The sequence below is a fragment of the Oncorhynchus tshawytscha genome, linkage group LG07, assembly GCF_018296145.1.
Source record: "Oncorhynchus tshawytscha isolate Ot180627B linkage group LG07, Otsh_v2.0, whole genome shotgun sequence".
Taxonomy (NCBI): Eukaryota; Metazoa; Chordata; class Actinopteri; order Salmoniformes; family Salmonidae; genus Oncorhynchus; species Oncorhynchus tshawytscha.
The window spans coordinates 2,327,269-2,345,676 of NC_056435.1; the positions used below are offsets into that span (position 1 = coordinate 2,327,269).

Below are 18,408 nucleotides of genomic sequence, written 5' to 3' on the forward strand. Positions count from 1 at the left end.
TGAGTATCATGTTTATGAATGACATTGTTTACAACGATGGTAAAATGATGTCATACAAGCAATTAATCAAGGTGTTTGGAGATGTATGCTCAATACAAAATGATAACCAACTCAGCTGAGCTCTGCCACAAATGGAAGATGCAATTACTTAAAAGAGAAAGTCATGAATTAGTTTGTTTGCCTCCAATTAAAGATGTCTTAAAAAGACCAACATAAATCGTAAAATGTATCAGTTTCACTTACAGTCAAGAGGTTTGACAACTATGCAGCATAAAATTAAAGATTTTCCTCGTCTCAATACCATGGCATTGGGTTTATGAACTGATATACAAAACAACAATTGATGCATCAATCCATTATTTTCAATTTAAGCTATTATACAAAAACAATGCTCAGTTTATGGGGCATTGAACAGTCAGACCGGTGCAGACTGCCACGTGGAAACAGAATCAATAGAGCATCTCTTCTGGTACTGTCCATCGCTGGCTTGTTTTTGGAGTCCGGTCCAGGAATGGTTGTTATGTCATAATATCAAGGCGCGGTTGAACCTGCGAACTGTGTTGTTGGGGGTCAATAGGAAATATCATTGTGCTCTTGGGTAAAAAATGTTTGTTTTGGAGATGGGGAGGTTCAAGTCACTAGTGAGACACCATGGTAGAATGGAGGGATGTATTGCAAGAGGAAATGGTAGAATGATGATTTACTGGGAAAGATGGGTTGATCTGAAGGTTGGAATTAATGAGGGTTGTAAATACATACACACATGCACAGCATCAAGTTTAGGTTGGAGGTCCTCCAATCAGGAGTGAGGGTGGGGATGTTTTGTGTTTAGTTATGTATGTTTGGTGTTTTGGTTTCACACTGTGAGCGATGTGTGTGTGAACAGTGTGTGTGCTGGTCCTGTTGGTTATGCGTGCGCTCACCCGGTCATCGGGCGTGGCTTGGTCCATCCCGCCTTTGGAAAATCCCTTTTGGGCCGGGGGCGGGGTTCGGCCTGACGGTGTTTCGGGGAGAGTGGGGGCGAGAGCACCTTTTGACCAGACCTCTGATGGTAGCGGCTATTCATATTGTTTTTGTATTGTTGTTTTAATAAAACAGTGATATATTTCTTCACAATCGGCCAAACGTTACACTTTGAATATCTCTATTTTACTAGCCATGCACAATAACAAATGTGTTCTAAATCGTGTGTGAAATTTTTGCTACAGTTGTTTCTGAATTTAAAAGTAATCCAAGAAGTAATCATCTAGTTTTTCAAAAGCAGGTGTGTGTGTGTGAGGTCTCAGTGTTACTCAGGACTCAGTGATGATTAAAGAGAAAGACTTCTGCTGTCTGACTCCCCATGACATCCCCAGAGTGTTCCCCTGCTGTTCCATACACTCAGCAGGCCACCAAGTGTGTGTGTGTGTGTGTGTGTGTGACTGTGTATGTGACTGTGTGTGTGTGTTTGTTTGTGTGCCCTCTCTGGATTTGGACAGAGGCTCTTTGTTTGTGGTGCCAAGTCTCAGCTCAGGCGAGGAGGCTGGCACTGGCAGAGCCCTGTTACACTCTCTCCTTTATTTAATTCTTAGTTTTTTAGTTTCTGGACTAAACTTTCGGTCTTTCTCTTTCACTCTCTTTCCTGTTTACTTCCCTTCTTTATGTTTTTCCACTTATTGCTTCTTCCGTTCTCTTTTAAACTTTCTTTAGTTATTTCCCTCCCTTTCCTGCCCCTTTGTGATGATGGATGTGATCCTGCGGTAGAGAAACATGAGAGGCACTGAGCTTGGTCACATGACAGCTTCACCAGGAGACAGGGACACCCACCAGAGACCAGTAGACATAATTCAATGAAACCTGTAGTATCTCTCTTTCTTTCTGTCATTCTTTCTCTTTTCCTCGCATTCTCTAGTTTTCTCCACCATCTCTTTCTTCAGTCTCACTCTCTTTCTCTCACACCTGAGTCTCTCTCTCACCTCTCTTCCCTAACGAATGTCTCTCTACTCTACCCACATCCTTTAATTCCCCCTCCTCTCCCTCACTCGCTTCTGATCAAGACAGTAAACTGTATCTGGATTGATCAGATGTGTATCCCTGTAGGATTAGGAATGGAAAGATTGTGAATGGCCAATGGGATGATTGCTCAGACCTCTAGGCCAGGATATGAATGACCCTGGTTTAGGTCTTTGACACTGGTACGAATGCATGGTGGTTAAACCTTGTGTAATCCAAAATAATTCCACATAATCAAAGAGGCTGTTTATGTGCAGTTGTGTGTGTTTCCTCTCTCTCTCTCCCTCTCTCTCTAGTCAGTGAGTCCTGGAATTCCACAGGTGTTGAGGGATTATTACAGTTTCCTTGTTGAGATTCAATTGGCACAGTGGCCAATTTAGTGCAACAGCAATGAGTTCCCTCTTAAAACAAAACCTATTCACCATTGGGATATTAAACATATGAAAACAGGCCCCTGTGCTAATGCCCCAGAATCATACACTTCCGCTTTGATTGTCAGTTTTCCAAGAACTTACCTCTTTTGCAGTTATCTGGGTAGCAACAAATGAAACGGTGAGAACGGATGGGGCTCAAGCATTTCAAATACAGGTGCCAGTTCCATTTTGTGTTTGTTTGTCCACAATCGTTTTTTTAATGCAGGGAGTGGTCACCTCTAAAAAGTGTAAACACTGGTCATGTTTGCTCTAAATAAGGACCACACACATAGACACACACAGTTTATCTCCATATTTATCTCCACCCTTGTCTCTGTAGCCAGTTGCACCTATGGGCTGGTATGAGATGAGGTGAGCGATGCCATAAATACCTTTGTTTGGGATCTTTGTTTCCACCCCGGAGGACAAGAGACGGTGCACTTCGCTGTTCACCCATCCATGCTGGCTGTGTTTGTCAAAGTTAGTCGAACTTTGGGTAAGCTAACTTTTGTTTGTTGGTCTGTGAATGTTTTACCGCTTGTTAAAGTATACGACAGCCATGTAAAACAATGATTTGTGTTTCAGTGACGTGTTCGGCGCAGGTTTGAAACGCGATCAACGCTGCCTGCGAGACGCAGCATTGACACCGTTTTGTTGGCTGTGTAGGCCTGGACAGAGTTAGCGATATGTGAATTCGTCCATAGTTGCCAATATATCTTGGCTAGTAGAAAGGGTTGGAGGCAATTTTTCAACTAACCAGGGCCTCGTTTCCCAGAGCCTTTGTAGCGTTAATATCACCGTTAGAACCTTCTTACGATGTAGCTTTAGTAGCCCAGGTGTTTCCCATAGCCTTTGTAGCGTTAATATCACCGTTAGAACCTTCTTACGATGTAGCTTTAGTAGCCCAGGTGTTTCCCAGAGCCTTTGTAGCGTTAATATCACCGTTAGAACCTTCTTACGATGTAGCTTTAGTAGCCCAGGTGTTTCCCAGAGCCTTTGTAGCGTTAATATCACCGTTAGAACCTTCTTACGATGTAGCTTTAGTAGCCCAGGTGTTTCCCAGAGCCTTTGTAGCGTTAATATCACCGTTAGAACCTTCTTACGATGTAGCTTTAGTAGCCCAGGTGTTTTCCATAGCCTTCGTTAGTAAAGCAGCTCTGAAAAACCTTTGCACATCTCTGAGTGATCCAGACCACTCGTAGAGCAGCCAAGGTGCACCGTTAGATGCTTTTTTTGCCATTCCGCGTCTCTGTATTCATAGAGGATCTCCGCTAAACATAGAATCAACATGTTGATTCTATCTGTCTGACTGCGACTGCCGATAACTATAGAACGAAGTTGACTACAAATACAAAGTATCCAAAGTATTTGCAATTGTTACAAACAAGTGAAGGATAAATGAATGCTTCAAATGAAAACCGAGATGACTGCATTAAAAGATATATAGGCTGCATGGGCCTCTATAGGCTAGTTCAGTTTTACTGAAATCTATTTCATGTTCAGTCAATGGAGTTCTATTTTGCGACTAGGCTACTGTCTGTAAAAAAACATGTTTTGCATCAATGTGTTTCATGATGTGTGACAACATGTGCCCAATCTGTGATTTTGTGCATTATTATTAGGGAAGCATAATAAACCACCTCAATAACCTTTTTGCAGCCATAGGTGGTAATTTCTCTCTAGGAGCTGATCTGTCATCACTATTGTGAAATAGTTCTAATGTTAAGGTAAGATTTGAATGGACAAAGCTGACCCGAGAGCAGCGCTGCCTTTCTTTTGATCCTATCAGTATCGACACATGGTCTAACGACGCACTTAGTGAACGTTCGCTACGTGCTTGTTTGGGGAAACACTTCAAAAGTTGGCTCATAAATAACGTAAATAAAGATGCATCTGGTTACATCGGAACTGGGAAACGAGGACCTACTTTCTTCGTTCGGAAGAAAGGTGTATCTTATCAATGTCCATGTTCAGTTGCAGGTGGTTCTCCAAAAACCAGAGAAGATTCAGAAAGATAGTAAAAATCGAAGTTTTGTATCGAGAGAGAAATGCCTCATGCATGTGTTTGGATCTTTGTTTTGGTCGCACTGTGTGATGCGCTGTCATCTATTTTTACACGTGGCCATGGACGCGTCGCATAGAAGTGACTAGTTCCTGTAAAGATGTTGGGAAATGCTAGATGTCTGGCAGCAAATATGGCGAGGGAACTCCTCACTTGGTGCAAAACGTGGATTTTACAAACCTTTTCAAATATTCTCTGGTTTTGGGAGAACCACGTGCAACTCAACACAGACATTTACAAGATAAACTTTACTTCCGAATCAAGAATGAAGAAAGTATTAGCGAAACATTACTTATTGTTAGTTTGAATCCCTTATATTAGGTAGGTAGGATAAAAAAAAATAGTTGAGTCTGCCCGAAGCGAATGAGCTGGTATTCAGGCAAAAGATTTGGTGTTGCTTTGGCAGTCAAACTAGTTGCATTTTCTTTGTTATATGTTTTGTTTGTACATTTGCCTTATTTTGTTACCACTTCCCCAGAGCCTTCCAGGGCTTGTTGTCTTTTTGGGGGTTATTTTGGTTAGAGAGCAGTGGCAAGTCTTAAGAATGAATGTGTGTGCTTTAGCATGCTAATTATCACAAGTGTGTTATCTTTCAAAGAATGTTTCATATTGAGTATGCTATCTAACAAAGAATGTTTCATATTGGGTATGATATCTAACAAAGAATGTTTCATATTGAGTATGATATCTAACAAAGAATGTTTCATATTGGGTATGATATCTAACAAAGAATGTTTCATATTGAGTATGATATCTAACAAAGAATGTTTCATATTGGGTATGATATCTAACAAAGAATGTTTCATATTGGGTATGATATCTAACAAAGAATGTTTCATATTGGGTATGATATCTAACAAAGAATGTTTCATATTGAGTATGATATCTAACAAAGAATGTTTCATATTGGGTATGATATCTAACAAAGAATGTTTCATATTGGGTATGATATCTAACAAAGAATGTTTCATATTGGGTATGATATCTAACAAAGAATGTTTCATATTGAGTATGCTATCTAACAAAGAATGTTTCATATTGAGTATGATATCTAACAAAGAATGTTTCATATTGGGTATGCTATCTAACAAAGAATGTTTCATATTGGGTATGATATCTAACAAAGAATGTTTCATATTGGGTATGATATCTAACAAAGAATGTTTCATATTGGGTATGATATCTAACAAAGAATGTTTCATATTGAGTATGATATCTAACAAAGAATGTTTCATCAGGTATGCCGTCTTACAAATATTTTTTAATCACAAGTATATTATCTTACAATGATTGTGAATATACTCTAAGTTTGCATGATATTCTCCTTGAAGTGTTTTACATGCAAGGTTTGAGTCTTGGAGACTTTGTAGTATTTCTTGCCCTGCTGCTAATCCATTGTTTGTGCCCTCTATGTTAATAAACCTTGGCACTTTGGTTAACTATTGTTCATCTCAATCATTTGACAGACCTGTGCTTAACTTGTCCCGAGGACCTCCCCTCGTGTATACATAAAGGTGGCGCAGTACAGTTTACATATCTCTAAAAACACACACTATCTTTCAGAAACTCTCACCTTTTCTGTCTACTCATCTCTCTTTTCTGTCTACCCATATCTCTTTTCTATCTACCCATCTCTATTTTCTATCTACCCATCTCTATTTTCTATCTATCCATCTATCATGTCATTATTTCCCTCTCTAAATCTCCATCTACACTCCACAAGGTATACCAGCTACTATGGAAGAATTCACATATCGCCGATTTAAGTTTTGATGTTGCTATTATTTAAATAAACTGGTGTTACACATCTACACCCCCCCCCATATCTCTCTTACCGCCCGCCTCTCCCCACAGACTGACAACCACAAACAGCCAGACATTTACTAAACAGACACCCGCGGCACTCCGCCCTGCCTCCCGAAGTACAACCTCTCCCTGAGTGTGTCAAGGTTACGCACTCTTCCCCACAGCCTCCATCTAAACCTGTGGATTTACATGTGACAGCAAAGGTCAAGGAATGAATGCGCTGTGACGTTGTCCAGTTGGAAGGCAGATAAAATGGCCTCTGGGTCAAAGTCAGTATTGTTTGTTATAATTGCAACAACCAACACGCCACCGAACAAAGGCTCATGGCCTTGGTTTCTATACTGGCAACTTATGTTTCAAATGTGAGAATAAATGTACAAACACAGTTGTTTATGCTCGATTCAATGGCTTTTCGTGACATTATTTAGCTTCAAAGGTGCAGGATTTCCTTCAAATCAACCAACAAGTGAGAAAGTAAGTGCAGCAGAGAGAAAGAAAATGATCTTTATTCATTCATTGTCCTCGTTCTTTTCCATTCCACTCCACACTGTTATTACTGTCAACTTCTTTTCCATTCCACTATACACTGTTATTACCGTCAACGTCAGACGGATTCTTTCTTTCAGGGGCCTTGTCGTCAAAATGACCAAGCTGTATAGGTGAAGGTTGAATAAATAAATAAATTACATTTCACAGATCCCCCTCCTCCTCCCCAACCCCTCCCATCCTCAGCCCCCTCTCCACTCACCTGCCTCATTCCTCCTGTGTACCTCCCCTTGGGCAGGTAAACCAGTCGGGTATATAAATATATTCAAACCTCAGTTAGCTATCCAGGGAGCTCTGGGGTGACTCGAGACGTCGAGAAAGTGAGAGACAGAAGTGTAAACGTGTAACAGGTGGAGTTTCTCAGGATAAGGAGCAAGTATATTCTCTTTACAAACCACTGGGATTGAGAGTCCTAGAACAGCAGTGCAAGGATGGGGCTTGGAGTAAGTCTGGATTTCACTTTTAAGTATCAGGATTGACTTATATTCTGTTCTTTCAACTTAAAAAATATGTCATTTTTTTGCAGTTCATATTAAAAGTTTAGCCTTCGGTTCATGGCTGCTTCTTAGTTTTTAAAATAAAGTTCTATATTTGATAAAGTTCTGAATGCACTCCTTATCTAAGCCCTCATTAGGAAAGAGGCACATCGATAGTTCACACTTTCTCATCATTAACGTACCTTCTGATATACAGAAGGGGAAAGATGATTATAAGCTGGCGGCGACCTCCGAGGACAATGGAAATAAAAAGAGCAAAAAGGAGGTGAAGAAAGCAAAGGAGAAGAAGGACATGGACGATCTGAAAAAGGAAGTTGACCTGGTGAGGAAAACTGATTATTCATTCATTTACTAATTATATTCATCTAATGTAGTTGACATGAACAATGCACATTTATCAATATGCAATTTACACATCAAAGCACTGGAATTGGCTGCAAAAATGTTAATCCGTAGCCCAAGAGATGATTTAAATAGTGTGATATAGCATCAACACTATTTTCAGCAAGAAAAGACTAAGGTAAGCAGTAAGCCTATTAATCTCTGTGGATCAGAAAAGGTACAACACACAACCTTTCAAATGTGCATCAAGCTCATTAGCATTTTAATTGACTTACTATTACTCTGCAGTGAGCCTTGGGAGCAGTCTCAAAACCCCAATATCCTGCGTTTAAACTTCAGAGGAACAGTAGCATATATTTGGAAACGGCTTTTTTAAATACAAGGAGCAGAATAAAAACGTGTGTGCCCTGTGCAGAACTTTTTCAGGGCAGAAATGTGAACCAGACAATTCCATCCATCATAAAGAAACACATGACTTATCTTTGGTTTATATTGAAATCGATGCAGCATAACCTCATCATACCTAGGATCATTTCAAATGGTTTGAGGAATGTGTTTCATAACTATGCATGTTCTGCATATACGTTTGCCATGGGGAAAAGTTGAGAGAACTCCCTAGTTCAACAAGCAACTGTTTTTTTATTTCTTAATCTCTCTACCCCCCTCTCTTATTTAGGATGACCACAAGTTGACCTTGGATGAACTTCATAGGAAATACGGCACAGACTTAGCCAGGGTGAGTGAGTGAATATGTGTGTGCCTCTGTTTTTTTTAAACTGACAACCAGTTGTATCAGCTGCTCCTACGGATTATTTCTGACTGTAATTTGAAGCGCATTGAGGTCGTGGAGGTTACGTCACCAGGTCATATCGTAGGTAGAACTTCATCTGCCTTCTAAGTCATGATCACATCACTATCTACCACTGAATCTTTGAACATGAAACACATCTATATCTTCCTAAAGTTTACACAGAGTTTGGAGTCAAATATATATTTTCCAATTGTGTGACTCCCATTACATTCTTTTCATTTTATTTGTTGAATCCTTTATTTAACCAGAGAGGTCACATTGAGATGTACATCTCTTTTACAAGTGAGCCCTGGCCGTAAATGCGGCATACATAGTTAACACAGCATAAAAACACAACATCAGACATGACAGTGAGTGGAAGTTAAAACGCTGCATAGATGAGACTTTTTCCATTTGTGTGACAGCAAGTCAGATAAACATGAACAATTTTTAACAAGCCATAGGGTAGGTCTAATGCAGGGGACACAATATCAGCTTTGTGTGGAGTACAATTAGGACAGGCCTAAACATTGTCTTGTGTGGAAAGGATAACAGTTAAACACTATTTTGGTGATGGTCGCACAGATAATGATCTGTTGATATTTGATCCAGGGATTAAGCAGAATTTCCACAACAAGGGCCACATTCACACGGGAACATTGAAAGCACTATGTAGTGATGAGGGGCGGGGGGGGGCGAGGTATGGGGGGGGCTCGTTTGACAGATTTTCTTGCTGACAAAAGGGGAGGGGAAGGTTTTGAGTTCCATAGGTAATCACTCTACTACCTTTTACTCTGCCTCTTGCTCTTCCCTCTTCCTGCTTTCCTCCCTCCTCCTTTCTCTTCTCTACCTTTTCCCTCTCTCCTTCTCTCTCATCCCTCCCCCATCCAGGGTCTAACCTCAGCTCGGGCTAAGGAGATCCTTCTTCGTGATGGCCCCAACACCCTGACCCCTCCTCCCACTACCCCTGAGTGGGTGAAGTTCTGCAGGCAGCTCTTTGGTGGGTTCTCTATGCTCCTATGGATTGGTGCAATGCTCTGCTTCCTGGCCTACGGAATCCAGGCCGCCTCCGAGGATGAGCCAGCTAATGATAATGTGAGAATTATAGAATTCTGAGATAATTTGAGACTTAACAAAAACTACAATGCCTCTAGTGCATGAAAGGGTTTTCTAACTTACCTGTAACGTAATAGTCTCATAGTCTTTCTCCCTCTTCGTTTCTGTCCCTCACAGTTGTACCTGGGTGTTGTGCTCTCTGTTGTCGTCATTGTCACTGGCTGTTTCTCCTACTACCAAGAGGCCAAGAGCTCAAAGATCATGGACTCCTTCAAGAACCTGGTCCCACAGGTTAGACTTCTGCCTTTTCAAACACCTCTGAGAAGAACTTGATTGTATTGTCATGTCTACGGATTGTAATCCTGTCACCTGCCTTGTAGCAAGCCCTGGTTGTCCGTGACGGTGAGAAGAAGAACATCAACGCTGAAGAAGTGGTGGTTGGAGATCTGGTGGAGGTGAAAGGAGGAGATAGGATCCCAGCTGATTTGCGTATTGTCTCTGCCAGCGGCTGCAAGGTGAGTACTTTACAATCCAAGATCATGGGTCAGATATCTAGCCTAATGGTTCCACATACTTCGGTTTGGCTGGCCTACTCCCTTAAAAGTGACAATAGTACTGTTTGTGACAATAGTACTGTTTGTCCAGTACTGATAGTACAGCCCCCCAAAAACTTGCCGGAGACCAAAACCAAGAAAAACGGCACAAAATGTTGTCATATTATATGACAAACTGTTCTGAACTGTTTCGGATGGGAAGCATGCGGACGTCTTTAGTGTCATTCAATGTTGTATTAATGCAATTCTCTTTTCCCACTCAGGTGGACAACTCCTCCCTCACTGGTGAATCTGAGCCCCAGACACGTACCCCGGATTTCTCCAATGACAACCCCCTGGAGACAAGGAACATTGCCTTCTTCTCTACCAACTGTGTTGAAGGTAAATAACTTCTGTAACTAGCCGTAGTGATTGAATAGTTCAAATAACTTGAAATGTATCGCTTAGCCATTTTGTGATTCTGAACCATATTCTCCATGTTTTGTCAGGAACTGCCAGAGGTATCGTCATCAACACTGGTGACCACACTGTCATGGGTCGTATCGCCACCTTGGCCACGAGTCTGGAGGGTGGGAAGACGCCTATAGCCAAAGAGATTGAGCACTTTATCCACATCATCACCGGTGTGGCCGTCTTCCTGGGCGTGTCTTTCTTCGTCCTCTCCCTCATTCTGGGATATGGTTGGCTGGAAGCTGTCATCTTCCTCATTGGAATCATCGTTGCTAATGTGCCAGAGGGTCTCCTGGCTACTGTAACTGTGAGTACTGATGAAAAGTCATGTTTAACAAAAACTTCCGTCCTAACAACAAAACTTGTTGATTATGTAACTGTATAATATGTCTTTCTATCATAGGTGTGTTTAACTCTGACTGCCAAACGTATGGCCAAGAAGAACTGCCTGGTGAAGAATCTCGAAGCTGTTGAGACCTTGGGCTCCACCTCCACCATTTGCTCTGACAAGACCGGAACCCTGACTCAGAACAGAATGACCGTGGCTCACATGTGGTTCGACAACCAGATCCATGAGGCTGACACCACAGAGAATCAGAGTGGTACCTGCTTCGACAAAAGCTCTGCCACCTGGGCTTCCCTGGCTAGAGTCGCTGGCCTGTGCAACCGCGCCGTCTTCCTGGCAGAACAGAACAACGTACCTATCCTCAAGAGAGATGTGGCTGGTGATGCTTCAGAGTCTGCCCTGCTGAAGTGTATCGAGTTGTGCTGCGGGTCTGTCAAAGACATGAGAGAAAAGTACAGCAAGATCGCTGAGATTCCCTTCAACTCCACCAACAAATATCAGGTAACCACATGCACTCTCTGTGGTATCTGTGGGTTAACATGGGTTAAACTGAGTTGTAGAAGGTGGTGTCATAGACTCAACATCAGGATGGATGGATGGCTTTTCTCAATCAGCTTGGAAATGCCACTTTGTATCGACATCCAATAAGTTGCCAGAACTTTCGTTTTCCAGGCACTGTAGGCTACTTACTGGTCATTGCCTGCTCATTTAAATTTAAACTCTCTTCGTGGTGTCATCTGATCAAAAACCAATTCATTTCGCCCCTAGCTCTCCATTCATAAGAACATCGTGGCCGGAGAGTCCAATCACCTGCTGGTGATGAAGGGAGCCCCTGAGAGGATTCTGGATCGCTGCTCCACCATTTTGATCCAGGGCAAAGAACAGCCTCTGGATGACGAGTTGAAGGAAGCCTTCCAGAATGCTTATGAAGAGCTGGGAGGGCTGGGAGAGAGAGTGCTGGGTAAGAGGGCACCAATATTGGACTGAATGAAAAGTCTAGAACAGTGGTATTCAGAATTTGTCAGTGGGGACCCCATTTTTTCAACCAGAATTTCTTGCGACCCCACCCCAAATCGAATGACATAACCTTAATGAGGCAATCTGGATTTGCTACATCTTTTATCCTCAATTTTTGGACTTATTGATAAGTACCTATTGATTCTTGAAGAATATAACTGAATAAATGCCTAATTAGTTCAATTGTCGTAAACCATCATAACCCAAAATATAAGCTTTTTTTTACTCCAATGTTTGTTAAAGTTAAAGCGAGGCGTCCCTCTCAGTGTCCGCCACCCCCTGTTCAGCTGAAACCGTGGCGCAGGCAATGCAAAAATATTCTTAGAAATATTTAACCTCCACACATTAACAAGTCCAATACCTCAAATGAAAGATAAACACCTTGTTCATCTATTCGATTTTTAAAATGTTTTACGGCGAAAACACACCACATATTTATATTAGACCACCACCGAAACAAAGACAAGAGGCAGCCATTTTGTCCCAGAAAATATAAAATTATAAAAGCAGGATTAAAAAATAAATAATTCACTAACCTTTTGAAAATCTTCATCAGATGACAGTAATAGGACATGTTACACAGTACATTTATGTTTTTTTCAATAATATGCCATTTATATCCATAAATCTCCATTTACATTGACTTCATGTTCAGAAAATACTCAAAAATGTCCGGAGAAATTACAGATAGTGCCGCCAGATAACATAAATAGACATCATACACTTTGACTAAATATACATGTTCTACATATAGTTAGAAAGATACACTGCCTCTTAATGCAACCGCTGTGTTACATTTATTTTTAACGTTACAGAATTAGTTCACTATGTAATAATCTGAGACGGCGCTCAGACGTAAGCAATATTTCTCCGCTATGTTGGAGTCAACAGAAATACAAAATTACAACATAAATATTCCCTTACCTTTGATGGTCTTCGATCAGAATGTAGTGGAAGGAGTCATACTTACCCAATACATCGTTTTGTTTCACTTCGTGTGCCTTTATACTAGCATATGCTATGAGTTCCAGCTGAAATGCATCCAAAATACTTCTGGTCCTGAACAGTTGCGCATCAAAACTTCAAAATTACATATTATATGTCGACTAAACTGGTCAAACTAAGTGCAGAATCAAGCTTTAGGATGTTCTAAACGTACAAAACAATTCTCAAATCTATCGGACATTCTTGCTTCTTCTCAGGCATTCTGGAACAAAGGAAGGTCTGCTCCAAAAGCGCGCTCTCGTCACGTTGTATTTTCTCGCGACACTCAGTCTTTTGCCTACCAAAGGGTCAAAACTTGCGGGATTTGCACAATTAAACGCTGTACTGAATGAGGACATCTAGTGGAAGACATAGAAAGTGTCTCCAGATCCATAGCTGGTTGGGAAGGGTGGGGGCGATGACGTCAAAGTTGCCCCAAGTTTCAGGCTCCCAAAAATAGTTTGGGAGATTGCCTGCCCTGTGAGTTCTGCTATACTTACAGACATAATTCAAACGGTTTTAGAAGTGTTTTCTATCCAATAATAATTATTATATGCATATATTAGCAATTTTGGACAGATTTTTTTTCAGTTTACTATGGGCACGCAATTCATCCAAAGGGGGCAGTATTCTGCCTAGCCCTAACAAGTTTTAACAAAGTAAATGTAAAACAACACTGAATAGCCTCAAAACGTGGTTAAACTATCATTTTGATATCATGGATGGTCAATCCTTGCATCCATAGTTCTGTCTATGAGGGGTATCATTTCTCCAGCTCCATCCCTCAGCTTTTTACCGAACCAGCTGTGGGGAGCCCGCTTTCTTATTGTTTCAACTGCTGATTGCCGCTTTAAATTTTAACATCAACAAATAACCTTCAATTCATTACATTTTCAAAATTAAAAGAAACCAATAACAAAATTATCTTTCTTAAAACCTTTTGTACATTGTCCCATCATAATCTATACTCTTAATGTATTTCTTTGTGACCACAATCCAGTTCGACCCTGACTGGTCTAGAACATGAAGAATTTGTTTGTGGCGTGTCTCTGACTCTGTGTCTTTTTCAGGTTTCTGTCATTTCCAGCTCCCTGATGACCAGTTCGCTGAGGGGTTCCAGTTTGATTGTGAAGAGGTGAACTTCCCAACTGAGAATCTGTGCTTCGTTGGACTAATGTCCATGATTGACCCTCCCCGTGCTGCTGTGCCTGATGCTGTGGGAAAGTGCAGGAGTGCTGGAATCAAGGTATGGCAATGTAATACTTGACACGACTCTTCAGTCAATCCACATAGCAGCCACTGTGATCAGACCACTCCTCTTCCCTTCTTTCCCTTAGGTTATCATGGTCACTGGTGATCATCCCATCACTGCTAAGGCCATTGCCAAGGGTGTGGGCATCATATCTGAAGGAAACGAGACTGTTGAGGACATCGCTGCTCGTCTGAAAATCCCCGTTTCTGAGGTCAATCCAAGGTATGTTGCAATTTGTTTGGGATCATTTCAGTGTACGTCATCACACCGTCTACACTTAAAGTGGAGTGACAGCAACATTTATTTAGCCTTTTTGGGGCATCATCAGAACAGACCCATACAAGCCCCTATATTTAGCTTATATTTGTACCCTCCAGAGATGCCAAGGCCTGTGTTGTCCACGGTGGAGAGTTGAAGGACCTGTCAGCCGAACAGTTGGATGACATTTTGGCCCATCACACTGAGATTGTGTTTGCCAGAACATCTCCTCAGCAGAAGCTGATCATTGTGGAGGGTTGCCAGCGTCAGGTACTATTTTATTGAATTAATTCATGCTCATGAGTCAGTCAGGATGATTGCATCTCACTTTTGGAGTTTCTAACATCTGTTAACACCTCTCTTACTTATCCACAGGGTGCTATTGTGGCTGTGACAGGTGATGGTGTGAACGATTCTCCTGCTCTGAAGAAGGCTGACATCGGTGTTGCAATGGGTATCTCTGGATCTGACGTCTCCAAGCAGGCTGCAGACATGATCCTCCTGGATGACAACTTTGCCTCCATCGTGACTGGTGTTGAAGAGGGTAAGAGAAGCTCTGCCAACGACCATCAATCAATCTGGGTTTTTCCATCCTTCTCTCATCACCCTGACTATTCCTTCCCCCCATCCTCTATTCCCCCTCAGGCCGTCTGATCTTTGACAACTTGAAGAAGTCCATCGCCTACACCCTGACCAGTAATATTCCAGAAATCTCACCCTTCCTCCTCTTCATCATCGCCAACATTCCACTGCCCCTAGGAACCGTCACCATCCTCTGTATCGACTTGGGAACTGATATGGTGGGTCTTTCAGATGTGGATACTCCTCCTTTGTGAACAATCTGATCATGTGTTCTGCTGCATTATGAAGAACAATGTACATGATCATTTTAGAGTTTGTTTGGAAGGTCTTTGAACTAACTTAAAAGTTACCAACGATGATCTTTCCCATCATTACCTTCAAGGTCCCAGCTATCTCCCTGGCCTATGAAGAAGCTGAGAATGACATCATGAAGCGACAGCCCAGAAACCCCAAAACTGACAAACTGGTGAACGAGAGGCTCATTAGCATAGCCTACGGTCAAATTGGTAAGGAGTTAATTTGGCCCTTCTTCTGTTTTGCCTGCCTGGGTCTTGTTGCGTTGTATGTTGGCCAGTCAGTTTCATAGCAAATTAACAATCTGATCAATGTCTCTTCACTGACAAAAATACTCTCCTCATTTTTACTCTTCACAGGTATGATGCAGGCCACAGCCGGTTTCTTCACATACTTTGTTATCCTGGCTGAGAACGGGTTCTTGCCCATGGATTTGCTGGGTATGCGTGTGGACTGGGACAACAAGATAATGAACGACATGGAGGACAGCTACGGTCAGCAGTGGGTAAGTACAAAAACACCGCTCTGCTTTTTGTTGTACTAACGGATTTGCATTGGCCTTGTTCTCGATAAGAGCTTTTTCAATCTCTCTCCCAATTTTTTTGTTTAGTTTATTCCAGCATACATGGCAGCTGAAAGCTGAATTGCGTATATATCTGGAAATTCAAGATAACAAAATAAGTCAATAAATCTGATACAGTTTCAAGAAAGTTGAAAAGTCATGGATGGGATCACGGTTGTTGCACAGCTTGCATTTCAGGTAGTCAGCAGAGGAAATATTGATGGTCTTGAGAAAGAAGGAGCATCTCAGTCATAGCCAGGGATTCAGACATACAGGTCCGTAGCCTCAACAGTCCTCTCCGTTATTTTGGGCTTCGTCAATAGCTTGCTTCTATTCCTCCAGAACTACCATTTGTGAATGCCACTGCTGCCACCGGCACACAGGTTCACCACACATTTGGTAACAGAGTAGTCAGTAATCTTCACTACTGTAATGTACCAATGTAATAAACATATGTCCTCTCACTCTTCTTTTTTCCATATGTCTCTCTACACACTCTCTCTTTCTATGGTCTATGATCCATCCTTCAGACATATGAGCGCAGAAAGATTGTGGAGTTCACCTGCCACACAGCATTCTTCGCCAGTATTGTAGTTGTACAGTGGGCTGATTTGATCATCTGTAAGACCAGGAGGAACTCCATCCTTCAGCAGGGAATGAAGTGAGTACACATATTGATCTGTGTGGTCTTGGTCTAGGTCTGGGTCCTAAGAGTTTTTTTCTGAAACTTGATCTTCACTGGTCTGGTCTTGAATTATACATCACCAGAATCAGAATCAGAATCACCTTTATTCACCAAGTACATTTACACATACTCACAATTGTACTTAGTGATATGGTGCCTCAGAACCTCTAGACAAGGTCACTAAGTGTTGGATACTTGATGCAGTGTGCATCACAGATTGCATAGTGCCTTGGTCACTACTGGCCAGTTGGTGAGGGCCACAGCACAGGGAAAGAAACTGTTCAGGTGAGGGGTGGTTTTGGTCATGAGGAAGCTGAACTGTTTGCCAGAGAAGAGTTAATGTGCATACAGCCCTGCAACTGACTTCTAAAATCAATATCCACCCTGTTGGTATCAAATCCATGATTTTCCCCCCTTTTTTTCTCCCATCTCAGGAACCGTATTCTCATCTTTGGACTGTTTGAGGAAACTGCCCTGGCTGTCTTCCTGTCCTACTGTCCTGGAATGGATGTCGCCCTCAGAATGTACCCCCTCAAGTGAGTAGACCCTTCTGATTCTCTTCTGTATATCAGCTTGGAACAAAGCTCACCCGTTTTAAAAGATGAGTGGTAAAATGGATGGATATTACAATGGGTGGAGGAGACTTCTGTAGCCTCAGGAACAGTTGGGGTTGACTAGTTAGCTGAAGTGTAATGGGGTTTACTGCCCAACCAAGAGAGAAAATGACATTTGACATTTAGGAGCCCTGTAAGCGCATTACCTTGCTGTTTTACGCTCAACTTAATCTCTTTATTATTTTCTTCTCTCTTTCCTTCTCTCTTTCCTCAGGCCTTGCTGGTGGTTCTGTGCCTTACCCTACTCTCTGCTCATCTTCCTCTATGATGAGGGTAGGAGATACATCCTGCGACGAAACCCAGGAGGTAAGTTCTCAGGGACGATGGACGAAAACAAGCTGTTAAGATAGCGTCGATAATTTTACATCAAAGTTAATTATTGTGTTATAACATGTCAATTGCATGCAATATTGGGAAGGACAAATTATTTAATTTGTCTCATGGAGATTTTCAGTGACGAGTTGAAATCTAACTAATTGTTTTCTTCTCTCTGAATTTTCTCTTCTTTAAGGTTGGGTGGAACAGGAGACCTACTACTGACAAAAAGAGGCTATCCCCAGGATCACTCAACGTCACTCTGCTGCTACATCTCAACCAACAACATTACACTACATTTCAATCTGCTACATTACCATTACATCCAATGAACACTGTGATGGTGCACTCAGCCGCATTGAGGAGTTCTTAATTGTGATAATGCAAATTGAAATAAACATCACTTCAACACTAATGCTTAGACTGTATTCATTTTTTGTTGTCTGAATTATTTTGATTTATTGGTTTGGATTTAATGTAAGACATGTAGACTTAAATTGTGTTGCATCTATGGGGGAAATAACCTAGTACTCCAGCAGGTATATCTCACTGGTCACCCCCAAAGCCAATTCCTCCTTTGGTTGTCTTTCCTTCCAGTTCTCTCCTGCCAATGACTGAAATAAACTGCAAAAATCTCTGAAGCTGGAGACTCATATCTCCCTCACTAGCTTTAAGCACCAGCTGTCAGAGCAGCTCACAGATCACTACACCTGTACATAGCCCATCTGTAAACAGCCCATCTATCTACCTACCTCATCCCCATACAATATTTATTTATTTCTATTGCTCCTTTGCACCCCAGTATCTCTACTTGCACATTCATCTTCTGCACATCTACCATTCCAGTGTTTAATTGCTATATTGTAATTACTTTGCCACCATGGCCTATTTATTGCCTTAACTCTCTTATCTTACCTCACTTGCACTCACTGTATATAGACTTTTTATTTTCTTTTGTTCTACTGTATTATTGACTATGTTTTGTTTATTC

At 41.6% G+C, this 18,408-nt stretch overlaps 1 protein-coding gene across 1 annotated transcript; it reads left to right on the top strand.

Annotated features, from left to right (window-relative positions):
* The first annotated feature begins 2,741 nt into the window (after window positions 1-2,741).
* Window positions 2,742-17,832, top strand: LOC112255118 (sodium/potassium-transporting ATPase subunit alpha-1). Its single transcript, XM_042323829.1, has 22 exons — window positions 2,742-2,901; window positions 2,991-7,262; window positions 7,513-7,638; window positions 8,335-8,394; window positions 9,340-9,543; window positions 9,682-9,795; window positions 9,885-10,019; window positions 10,322-10,439; window positions 10,547-10,815; window positions 10,912-11,355; window positions 11,623-11,815; window positions 13,926-14,101; window positions 14,193-14,329; window positions 14,485-14,635; window positions 14,741-14,909; window positions 15,011-15,165; window positions 15,330-15,453; window positions 15,601-15,746; window positions 16,334-16,464; window positions 16,923-17,024; window positions 17,317-17,408; window positions 17,614-17,832. The coding sequence occupies exons 2-22, from the start codon at window positions 7,251-7,253 to the stop codon at window positions 17,640-17,642; spliced, it is 3,087 nt and encodes a 1,028-aa protein (XP_042179763.1). The 5' UTR covers window positions 2,742-2,901; window positions 2,991-7,250; the 3' UTR covers window positions 17,643-17,832.
* Window positions 17,833-18,408: the final 576 nt, after the last annotated feature.